General features: G+C 36.3%; 1 protein-coding gene across 1 annotated transcript in view; it reads right to left on the bottom strand.

Moving 5' to 3' along the window:
• RYR3 (ryanodine receptor 3) overlaps positions 1-12,959 on the bottom strand; it is a 420,504-nt gene that overhangs the window by 268,180 nt on the left and 139,365 nt on the right. The window contains exons 20-27 of the mRNA XM_078391770.1: positions 8,055-8,271; positions 7,747-7,851; positions 7,144-7,247; positions 5,414-5,497; positions 4,019-4,178; positions 3,436-3,583; positions 2,062-2,267; positions 265-439 (exon numbers count right to left, since the gene is read on the bottom strand). Of these exons, the coding sequence (XP_078247896.1) occupies positions 265-439; positions 2,062-2,267; positions 3,436-3,583; positions 4,019-4,178; positions 5,414-5,497; positions 7,144-7,247; positions 7,747-7,851; positions 8,055-8,271 (1,199 nt within the window). The remainder of the gene's footprint in view (positions 1-264; positions 440-2,061; positions 2,268-3,435; positions 3,584-4,018; positions 4,179-5,413; positions 5,498-7,143; positions 7,248-7,746; positions 7,852-8,054; positions 8,272-12,959) is intronic.

The following is a 12,959-nucleotide window of genomic DNA, read 5'->3' on the forward strand; positions in this document are numbered from 1 at the left end:
GACTCTCTTCCCTTACCAGCTTTTACTACCTGCTTATATATGAACTGTTAAGCCCAAGTACAGGGACTTTCAGAATTGTTTTGGAAGGCACTTTGAAATTTTTTTCTCTTGTAGGAATGGTATAGTGGCTAGGAAGGAATGAAGAACAAGCAGGCCGGCAGGCAGGTAAACTGAATATGAACTGACCTCCATAATTAGCATTATTCTAAATTCCTAGTGAAATTCTTATTATTATTTCACAATTAGCATAATAATGCAGCTTACCATTATTTATTTCGAAGTCAGCAAAAGCAAGTTCTGAACCTTTGCTGGTTATGAGCAGTTCCCCATTCAGTGTAAATATCATTGATTTGTCACCTAGATTGATCATACAGCCGACTACATCTCCGGGTTGCCATGTTCTTCCAAAGAATCCACTCCCCTGGTGCCAACGTTGCCCCTAAAAATCCAAACACGTTTAAGTATCTGTGTCAGAACAAGTTTCCTATATCAATATTTTACCCTATTCTTCAAGTAATAGAATCCACCCAACATTCAAAACCTCCCTGGAAGACATACTTATCTGCCAGGTAGTGTAGCATAGTGCAGTCATATATGTCAATATGAGATAGCTGTCTGAATTATCTTCAGAACAACAGGTGGAATCTATTACACACACACACTGGGAATAAAAACTATTGAAGTCAGTGGTGCCTTCTTTTGAGTAGGCACATACAGGATTGTGCTATTAGTCTTGAAGGTATTTTGTGTAGGTCTGTGAAGATGGAATCCCTAAAATCACACCACATGTCCATTGAATATTGAAATGCAGGTTATTTATTCATAGATAGAAAAGGAGGGTTTCCAGCTGGAAAACAAGGATCAGCTTTTTAAAAATTTCAGAGAAAATCTTACTACAGTGAATTCCTAACTACACTTACTGTAATCCTGGGATCATTTAAAAGGCAGCATATGCGTGACAAGAACAGATATGAATAAAAATCCTTTACCGTGGAGGGAGGATAGGCCTCCCTTTTGACAAATAGTTGAGGCCCAGTTGCCAAACCTGGCAAATCACTTGTTACCTCACACCCTAATCCAAATTTTTCAGAGTAGCTGTCTAGCAAATCAACAGACGCATTTATTCATTTATTCCTGAAAAGTTTCTTGGAATAATTTATACCAAAACACAGGAATTGGGATGAAACACAAATATACAACCCACTGCGGGTGGACTCAACCCCACTCCCTGTTTTCCTGAGGAATTAGTTAAAGCAATGAACACAGCTTCAGTACATGCTGAATTCTTTCATGTTTCAAGTTCAAACCAATGAACAAACTTTTCATCCATCACCCATTCTTAAAGAGAGTCACAAATGAATGGGAACTCATCTACTGTGCTTATGTTCACTACATAAACATAAACTATTTTTTCGTCAAAACATATGAAATACATGATGAGAAATCTGGAAAATGACTTTCCTCCATCGTCTTCTCAGTGTGAAGTATTGTTTATATAATGCCTTTAAATAGGCTTGGGGGGGGTGGGGGTGGAGAGACTATTCCCAAATATAATACAACTAGATTATGAGAATACTATAAGTATAGTATTACCATCTGAACAACATGCGAAATCAATCAGTCATACATTTCAATATTTGCTGTCAATTCCCATTTCAAGACTCATTAGAAATTCACAGTCCCTTTTAATCTCATATACTGGCAAGAAGGAACCTGTTCACACGATCATTTTCAAAGTGCATCAGCTACCACAAATAAAAATCCCCCATTTAAATTATTATATAATAATGCAACCTTGTGAGAGTACTGAACAAGATAACCTAGAAAATGCTTACTTTCCAATCCTTTCTAGGTACTTACAGTCAGCAAAGAAATTAACTTTTCCTGCCTTACAGACTGGCCTTAGCTGCCAGATGGGTGGCTGGCAAACAAACAAACAAACAAATACATAGCTTTGTACATTTAGTTGAATAAGTCCAAACCACCATTGCCATGTCAGTAGTTTAGCCATTATTTGTTTGTTTGTTTAAATTGTTATAATGTAGAATTAAATATACTCACTTTGCTGCCTTCAAATACAAATGCTTGGTCATCTGCGCCTAGTTCAACGTCAGGCCTACAACCTGGCCTTGCCCATCCGACACGCATATCTCCTCCTGTTACAGCTTCAAATTCAAAGTACCATTTCCCAGTCTTCACTGCATAAGATCGCTCTACTCTGAAGAAACGTATCTTATCAATGCTCACTCTTTGCACTGTATGGTCAGCTGTGAAAAACAGAAGAAAGCGATACATGAAAGTTAACTGTAACTGAACAGTACCCATTTTTGCAGACTAAAACAAAATATTGAAATTTTGAAGCCACTGTAGTTACTGCTTACTTCTTTGTTTTGTCATAGTAACCATATGCATGCATGAATAAATATTGCTATGCCTCAGAGAAACATATATGTGCCAGAGCATTCACACGCAGGAGTGAGATGCTTATCCAAAGTGAAGTGTTTAGACAGGCAAGCATGTTACAACAGCCTCCCAGAAGTGACTCATGGTCCAAATGAGATGGGCCTCCCCTTGATTTCACTTAATTGTGGCACACAATCCAATTCTATGCTCCCTGTTCTCCTGCTGTTTCCCTCCCTCCTCCTTCAAGCCAAAGTGTTTTAGGCTGAGGAACAAAGTTTGTAAGCAAATAATGGACAAGTCTCTCAATACAGGAAAGGCCCTGTGTGGTCTATTTTCAGCAGCACCTGACATGAGAAGTTCTTCTTCTACAGAAGTGATGTAGATCACTAAAGTATATTACAAGACCATACGTACCCAACAGGTAGTGATATTCCATGCTGTTGCCTAGCAAGAGGCAAAATGCAGTGGGGGGGCAGTGTTTTTGCAGCCACCAAGCCCTTCCACACCCAATGAGAAACCAGGATTTTTGAGAATTTGCATAAAAATGAGAATGAGGAAAGAGGTTCTGTGGGAAACCTACCATTTGTGGGCACAGTCTCTTCCAATGCTGAACTCAACATTTTACAAGGTAAAATTTTTGACTTGCAGAAATTTAATAGAAAAATCAACTGCAAAATGACTTTTTCAACATGTATTAACCTCCTAAGTACAGTATGCCTTTCAAGGACTCAGTGATCAACATGCAGACTCAAACACACAAAACTGATCAAATCATGATCATGGTTTTGACTAATATGCCTGTTAAAATGAATGATTAGTAAATCTTATACATTTCCTTCTTTCTGAACACTAAACTGGATGGAAAAAGAATGGACTATATGAAACAAAGCTTCCAGTTTTCTTTCATTTCATAAAAAAATCAGACTGTTTTAAAAACTAATTTATGGAGCAATTCTGAAGATGAAATGTTCAACAAGCAAGTTAAAAATTTAAATCATATTTAAAGTTTTGGGAATAAAATAAAGGACATGCCTAATTCTTGATCTGGTGGCTCAATGTTATATCCATAAGCAGCAACGGTACGAACAGCTTCTCGAAGACTATCTCTGTTCGATTTCTTAGTACGTTCATCTAATAATGAATATGGCACCAGTCGAGGATTTCGTTTGTTTTTAAGATCCTAAGGAAAGAACAGGTAAGAATGTAGGTAAAAGATATAGCAGCTGCATATACAAAAGACTTTAGGCATGAAATAGAGTTGATTCAAGAGCATGAAGGAAAACATTCCCAAATCCACTGGTGTTTGATTGCAAAGTACAAAAGTGAATTCTGGCTGAAGTACTACAGAACACTTTATGGGCAAAGTGTTATACAGTATTATTAACCAGCTGCTACCACCTGTTGATTTGAACTCACAGTCAGTGTGAACCAACATCTTTAAATGATAAATACAATTTACATATGATAGTACAATGATCCAATAAAGTGACAAGTTGTCATGGAGGACAACTTTTTACAGTGTAAGTGTATCACCCAGCACTACCACTTCATTTAAATAAGACCCTCACCCCCAAACCACTCAAACATTTTTCAACATATGTCTTTTTAAATCTACCTGCTGAATACCATAGGTCCATCCTTGTTTTATTCTGTCTTTGGCCCAGACATTATGTGCATTCTCTGCAAGTTTATCAACCAATACTTCTTGTGAAGGTAATAATTTCACTTCAGAAAGGTCTAGTGGGACTGGCTTATAGCCATTTGACATCATATAACTGTAAATCAGGAAAAAAATGCAGGATAACATTAGGAGCTAAAATCAGTTTCATTTAGTTTCCCAGACCAGCTAAACTTTCCAATTCAGTGTGACTGAATTGCAAAAGAAAATGGTATAATCTTGGAACCTGCAAGGATAATGACAATAGTCCAAGTTACTGAATAGCCCGAAGAAAAATATTTGCATGAAATCACTGATGTACTGTGGGAAAAAGAAATATCACTATGACCTTCAACCACATTTACAAGTTAAGATAAGAAGCCAGTTTCAGAATTCCTCAACATTTTGGGGAGACTCAGTTAAATATACTAGTGAATGATGACCTTGCAGGTATGGCTTCTGGCACAATTCATAAGGAACAATAGCAGGTTATGGACCGAAGTGTATTCATGAATATAAATAACATACCCATCTTACACATGGATGTGATAAAATGTGTCAATTTGGTAATTGCAAGAGTTCAGTTAGAAGAATTCAAGTACCAAAGATATCTCAATACATGGCATAGAGATGCTGGAGTACAGTGTTTGCCCTGTACGTAATTAAATTTATATAGTACATGGAATACTCCGTATGACTGAGGAATTAGCTGCACACAAGGACAAAGAGCTAAGACAGAAATGATCCATCAGTCACGGGTGTCCAGTACACCATTAAAATAACTCTGGGCCCTAATCATTCTGGCAACATGGATCTGCATTGTCAACATAAGTTGCCTCAGCAGTAAGCCACGTGCCTCATCCTGCAATGCCAAACATACATACTGAACGTCAAAAAGGAAAGGTAACTCTTGCAGGGACTTACAAGCACTGTTCCTAAAAGTCTGACCTTGTTCAAATCAGTCCTTATACAATGACACATTTGAATTCCAGAAGAACATTCTCCTTATGTTCATCATCCAACTCAGGATAAATAAAATATACTCAGGTAAAACGTATGTCATATAAATATGTGTATTGCATTCCCTATAGTCATCTTATAAAAGAAACTCTAAATACAAGTAGGAAGTGTACAGAGAAGGAAAGGACAGCTATCAGAGGTTAATATGATGATCTTGCACATCAATATCACTTCCACAAGTCAAACAAGTGTAACAACAGGCTGTTGTGCAATTAGCCTGAAATCTATGAATCTATATCGCAAGAAAATTTACAGTTCCAACCAGCAGTCCCCACACATTTATTAAATGACATAAAAGCAATAGAAAATCTTCTTTGTTATAAATTAGCTTACTTTTTTGGAAGCTTGATTTTCTTAAGATCTTCCTCTGCTCCGGGATTTACATGGACAATGTGACATCCAAGCGCCAAAAGGGTTCTGTAAAAAGAAAGAGCTAGTTGCAACATCCATCAGGTGTCACCGAATAAAAATGTGATTAAGTGTTGTACATAAAAAGTTTATTTGATTTGAACCTTATGATTTTGATTTCTTTTCTTTATCTCAGTCTTCACAGAAGGAGAGGAGAGAGAATGACATGAAGATGTGCCTGATAATAGTTTCTTCTAATGATTCCATCCAAAGGATTTCCTCAGGGTCTAATCAAATGCCATACGTATTTGTCTTGGGGACAAATTCTTCCTGGGGTCAGATTGGGTGGAGGGGTGCCTCTCCCTACAATCTTAGCTTTCTTGAATAAGTAATTTCACAATATTGATTCTCTGAGAGTATTTTTCTTAACTATCTGCTTATGCCAAACTTTAATCTGGATGCTTCCAATGTAATTATTATATGTGTGGATGGTCCTTGCAAAAGCAAGGACCTGGTATAAAGAAAATCTTATTTCTTCCAATTTGTGCTTCTGTAAAAATAGCCATCTCCATACTTAATTTTAGATTTTGTGGAAAATTCTGTTCTACATGTTTGCATCTTGCTGTTTCCTATGTGCATCCAAAGTTAGAAGAGTCACATTTATGTTAGAAAAATTTTAAATGGTTATACCAATACAGTACAACCATTTAAAATTGTTGCCCAACTATTCACTTTTATAACTGTTCTTTTTTTCTTCTCTGCTACTTAATTCTTTCAATTCATGCTTCATGTTCTGGATATATTTTTCCAACAAGTCCTATTGTTTAATGATTAATGGGGCCTTCTTCTGAAGGAACAGATGTGGGGTTGCTTATTACTTTTAACAATGCATTTGATATAGTATTAATACTGCACTCTCATACATGTGTACGCAAAAATCTGTTCCACTGAATTTAATGGGATTTACTTCCAGATAGACATCTAGAGGAATGCAATCTTGTCCCATCCACCTACAGCCAGAGGTTCATACGCTTTCACCTTCCACTAAAATATTAATATATAAATTAAAAGTAGAGAAATGTTCATGGCACAGAAAAATGAATGTTATAACAAAAATGACAGCTCAATCTCTAACTGATGGGCAGAACAGAGGAAAGGAAAATATTACAACATGCCCATTAATGAAAAAGATCAAAGGAGAATGACTGCAACTTAAGAAACAGGGAGATAAAAAGTTTTGCTTCATTGTTATTTATTCTTGTGCATAATTTCAAAAGGACAGAACATATGGTTTGCTATTGCATTTGAATAAAGAATGGAAAATCAGGGCTTTGCCTCCACCTCCTCCACAACTTGTTTGCAAGCATATAATACATATTATTTTAATACAACATTTAGACTTAAAACTGAAATTCTCCGCCTATTTACTGGGATGTACAAACCCTAGTTAATTTAATGGGGCTTGTTTCTCAGTAGATTTATCTAAATGCAGATCAATAAATATAAACATATGAGACATGCTTTCTGGAACAAGATTATCATAGTTTGAGTCTAACTACTGAAATTGATAGGGCAGGTAAATATGTTACAGTTAAGTCCTATCGATTTTAAATTCTCTTATCTAAGCATGATTAAGTCTAGATCCAACCCATTTAAAAATGCAACACAAAATCATCAGCTGTAAAATTAGTTTTTTCCTCCATTTCAAAACTCACTTCAAAGTTTCTGTTGACATTTGTAAGTTGTAGTTTTTCTCTGTTTCAGGCAGCTTTAAAAACTCCACTAGGCAAGGGTGCTGTCTTTTATTATCATCTCGTACCTACAATATAATTCATAAAGGAGTGAAGTAATCTTAGATCAGTTTCACCATAAGAAAAATAAATTTGTTTCTTTCACTGCTAAAACTTTGAGAACACAGGCATGTACACACATTCTAGAATATACACTGTATATACATTCTAGAACATACATAAAATTCTCTAGAAAATAAATAAAAATCTGGGGAAACCCATGACCAATGAAACATAGCAAAAGTACAAAACAAATAAAAAATGCTTACATTTCCAGGTACAATGGCCAGAATCTTATGGGCAATCTATGAATATGTAAGTCAAATCAGCTCCTCATTAATTAGCAGTAACTTGCCACTATAACTTCTGCAGTTTCACTGCAGTAATCTGGCCAATATATTCTTCAAATTCCCCTCCACAGAGCTTTATTTAAAATTGATATTTTAATGCATATGTATATTGATCATGTTTTTAAAGAAATTATCCCATGTTATATATTCCTCCCACAGAATAGCTCTAAACCTGTACCTTTCCATAAGTCCAACCAAGTTCTATTTTATTCATTCCCCAGAGTTCATGGATATTTTCAGCAAGCTTATCTCTGATTTTCTCAAGATGGAGAGGCAAGGCAATCTATGAAGCAAAGAAATAAGGTTTCAGCAAGATTTTTTTAAATTAACCAGCAAGATGTTTTGTGAGTCTTATGAACAAGTGCAAGTCATCAAACACACATTATAAGTGTGACATTGTACTTAGTAAAAATGTCCTGATACTATTAGATTTTAAATCAAAATGTTTTAAATATTAGAGCTACTGTTACTTTCAATTAAACATACCTGGCTGGTGTCAATTGGAGAAGGAATAAAATTAGCTTGAGAGAGAAATTGTGTTGTGCCAAGTAAATCTCTAATTCCACCTGAATCTCTCTTATATTCTTTTACTGGCTCCAATTTCATCTTCTCTTTGGGAAGCAAAGCTTCATAGCAAGGTACATAGCCAGTAGGAGGTAGAAACTTGAACTCTCCATGGCGCCCACCCATCAAGAAACGCACTCTGCACAAATGTAGACGGAGGAAAAATACCATAATATTGAGGAATTGCAATATTTACCAAAGAAAGGAAGAGCGAGAGAGAGAATATATCACATAGCAGGCCTTGATAGAAAGGCTATCATTAATGTCCTGATTTATTTTATGTATTCCCACCCAGCACCTAAATGATATAATCTCAAATTCTATTAGAGAAAGTATCCATTACAAATATACTTTCTTATTTTAAATTATTATTTCAAAAGTGTTATTCAAGAAGAAAAATAAACCACAGGAACACTCAGGGCATGTTATGAGTAAATAGAATCTCCACAAATAAAATTGGATGCAATCAAGTAAATTGAGAACAAGCTATAAAATAATGTCCTACAAGTCTTCTGTCATATGTGATCAATAATATATAACTCCGTCATGCAGCTCTCTCAACAGCAGATTTGGTACTTCTGCTTAAGACACTCGTGTTCACTGAAACTAAAGACAGAAAAAAATGTCTTTTTCTTTTCTTTGCAGAGACATTAAATTCACCACAACAAAAGCATTACATTTAAAATACTTCCAGAACATTTATGACTATGGTAAGAAGAAAGAAGCATTTAATAGCCAGCAAACTTTACCCATATACTAAACAAGATGCTTTTCCAGCTGTTACTGCAACAATGTCTCAAGGCTACATCAGTACACTACACCATTTTCAGAACCATGAGCCTAAATCCAAATATAAGCTGGACAAAAAAAAAGTAGGTCCAGTGTAGCATTTGATGTTTCCATTGGGAATTAATCATAGAACTATAGAATAACTGAGTTGGAAGGGGCCTATACAGCCATCAAGTCCACCAGCCACTCACCACCTCTTGAAGTAATTGGTTCCATTGTCACACTGTTATAAAAGTTATGTTCTTCCTGATAGTCAGTCTAAATCTGGCTTCCTGTAGCTTGAGCCCATTATTACGTGTCCTGCACTCTGGGATGACTAAGAACAGATCCTACCCCTCCTCTGTATGAATGCCATTCGAATATTTGAAAAGTGATATTGGATCTCTCCTCAGCCTTCTTTTCTCAAGGGTAAACATGCCCAGTCTTTCAGTCTTTCCTTACAGGGCATGGCTTTCCTGATCATCCTTGTTGCTCTCCTTTAAACATGTTTCAATTTGTTGGCATCCTTCTTAAAGCTTAGATTCTAGCGGTGTAATAACTGTTACCCAAAATTATTATACAGTTTTTCAAAGCATGGTTTCCTGCACTCTTATCTCACCACAAAGTGGGAGTAACATAATTGAGTCCGTAGGACTATGTAGTTCTCTGAAAGCTACACTTATTGTCCATGGTGGTGGATCACTATCTGCAAGACTTCCAGAATAATAAAAGGGCTACCTTTAGCCACACAAACAACCCAGTTTTTAACACAAGCTTTTCAAGCTTCTCTGTCCTCCTTTTAAATCAGACTTTTTTTGATAAATACCAGACACAGCATATTTGTACTGGCACCTAAAATGAAGAGCGGTCTCCCTAGAGAAATGTGGCAAGTCCTTTTTCTTTGCAACTTTAATTACATTGAAAATATTTAGTTATATATATGGACTTTTTATTAAAAAAATAGCGGTGCTATTTCATAAATAAGCATCTTCTTGATTGATTGTGATTCTTTTTTTATTATCTTGTAAGCTACTTTGAATATTTTCCTTAAATAATAATGCCCACTTGACTATAAAATGGTAAAGGTTCCCCTTGACATTTTTTAGTCCAATCGTGTCCGACTCTAGGGGGCGGTGCTCAACCCGTTTTCAAGCCGTAGAGCCAGCGCTTGTCCGAAGACAGTTTCCGTTGCCACGTGGCCAGCGTGACTAGGGAATGCCATTTTACCTTCCCACCGTGGTGGTACCTATTTATCTACTCACATTTGCATGCTTTTGAACTGCTGGGTTGGCAAGGAGCCTGGGACAAAGCGACGGGAGGTCTCTACGTCGCGTGGAAGAGATTTTACAACTCCTGGGCTTCTGACCCTGCAGCACAGGCTTATGCGGTTTAGAGGCTTAATTAAACACACAGAGATCCCTTTATCACTGTGTCTGAGTACTGCAAAACATTGCTTCATAGGAAACACATAGGAAAGTTTGTTTGCAGGATAAACTCAGGCTGTCTCTACCAAGGAAACTATTATGTAACCAGTTGTTACATTTTTGTCACTTATTTTACCCATAGTAACTCTTTTAATTCATGCATGTAACCATGCAGCAGAATAGAGTATCATGTTGTTAGAATACTAGCCTTGAACTACAATTATTGTTTCTCAGCTCACTTCATGTTGTCTACTTTGTCTGACAGAAGCAGATGAAAATTCTGTGCTTTGTCAGTATACTTAGATACACAACCACAAACACATCAGAGAGTTTTGCTCAATATTGATACTAACCAGAAACAAAAAAATTTTTTTTGGAAGGACAGATAATCTTAAAAATGTCAGCTTTCTTAGCGGAAATCACGGTTTTTAGCAGAGTAATTGGTGGTTCAGGCAGTCCAGGAATAACTCACATATAGTCCAGCAGCATTTCCTTCAGCAGCGTGTATTTACAGCAATATTTACAGCAGTCAGGCAGCATAACGAGTGGATGTGATCTTCATGCAGGTGAAGATACAACTAACTGTACAATCCATACATATATACATATACAGAACCAATCAGGTTACACATTACCTCATCCCTGGGTTGCATCAGCCCTGGATTACATCATCTCTGCTGAGTCATCCTGACTCAGTTTCAGCACACCTGATCATCATGGCTTCTCATTAATACACTCCATTCTGCTCAGGCCTGCAATTTTCCTTGACAAAAAATCTTAAACTGCATTGCTAGAAGGGAGCCTATCCATCATCAAGTCCAGCCCCTTCAAGGAGGTCCAGTGGCAAATTATTCTCCAAACCAACCCACTGAGCTATGCAGCAGTTTGTATTCATATAGATTATAACAGTGAATACAGATTATCATAAACCCAGGATTAATATATTCTCAATACCTTTGAATAGCTAAACAAAAACATGTACAACACAGCTTACATTAGCTATGTTTTGAAATTGCTATAACTTTTACTATGTTGAGTAGAGGATAGAGTCATGACATTTCCCAGTACGGAACATCGTGCTACAAAGAAGTTTAAGATTTTATACCACTCTCAGCAAATTCACAAACCTATTATTATTATATTGTGTCCAGCATCTGAAATTTAAAGCAAATGTTATGCATAGAGTCTATAATAGTTCTACAGATTTTGGAAGCCAACCTTTGTATGCCATCTTTAGAATGAATTCTTAGCATTACAAAAACTGAAGCTTTTGCTGCATAGTACTTTGCCTGAAGCCATTAAGCAAAACAAAAAAAAACTGTAAAAGTTATACGTTAAAAGGTTTATTTCTATAAAAAAAGAGCACAATTCAACCCTAGTTTTTGTATGCATATTATTAAATAAATCATGGAAGTGAAATAACTCTACCTCTTTCTAGTATTTATGTCGAGACCATTTAAAATCAAAAATAAATCAGCAGTAAAATATAAAATAAAAATGAAGATACAACACATTGTTTGTCAATCATCAGGAGAGGGCTTTCTCTCTCTTCCACTACCTTCACAGGTGTGTCTGAGGTGGACACAGGAGAGAGCTTTCTCTGTTGCTGCTACCAGACTTTGGAACTCCCTCCCACAGGAGGCCAGGCTGGCCCCGTCTTTGCTGTCCTTCCGCAAGCAGACAAGGACCTTTCTCGTCAGGCAAGCTTTCCCTCAGTAACCATATACTGTACCTATGTATGAATTTTATACAGATTGGTACACATTACCACTTTGACTGGATTGTTAGTACTACTTGTGTTTTCCTTGCAGAGTGACATTTTAAAATGTTTTTGTATACTTATTGATCTTTGCCTTAATATTGCTTGTTGATGTAAGATGCCTCCTTATGCATTGTTCTTGTGTGAGTTTTAGATAGATTGTTACGCATTTGACTGGACTGCTTAGTACTCCTTGTATTTTCATCTCGGAGTGACTTTTTAAGAATGTTTTATGCTTATTGATCTTTGCCCTAATATTGTCTGTCAATTGATTGATGCCTCCTTATGCATTGTTCATCATTTTGAAATATTGCTTTTTAATGTCAACCGCCATTATATATTCATTGTTTTCAACTTTAAATATTGCCCTTCATTGTTGTAAGCTGCCTTGGATCCTTTTGAAGGAGAAAGGCGGGGTAAAAACATTTTAAATAAATAAATAAATATCAGGCCCAAAACAAAACAATGTTGTTTTATATTTTAATATGAGCTTTCGTGGACAAATCCACTTCCATTAAACAAAATATTTGCCTGTGTGCTTTTGTAGCAGATCTGAAGTTGTGGACAAAATGATACAGGGAAACATAGCCCTTCACCTTTACTTTAATTAATAAAAGCTTAGGTTTTGAAATGCCATTAAGACTGGGGGGGGGGGGTTCACCTGCAACACTGATAATTGTATAATAAAAATAGCCAACCAGCAGTGGTTTTACAGAATTTTTTTTTCATGTAGGAAGCTGTTCCTTTATTATACAGTAACTCCTGTGTGATTATATCTACAGTCACAATAACAGGTTTAATTAGACAGACAATGTTAAAGATCTTAACATGGAGCTTATTTCAGACAAATGCCTTGCTTTGTGGAAATGACATGAC

Source organism: Pogona vitticeps, chromosome 1, assembly GCF_051106095.1.
Source record: "Pogona vitticeps strain Pit_001003342236 chromosome 1, PviZW2.1, whole genome shotgun sequence".
Lineage (NCBI taxonomy): Eukaryota > Metazoa > Chordata > Lepidosauria > Squamata > Agamidae > Pogona > Pogona vitticeps.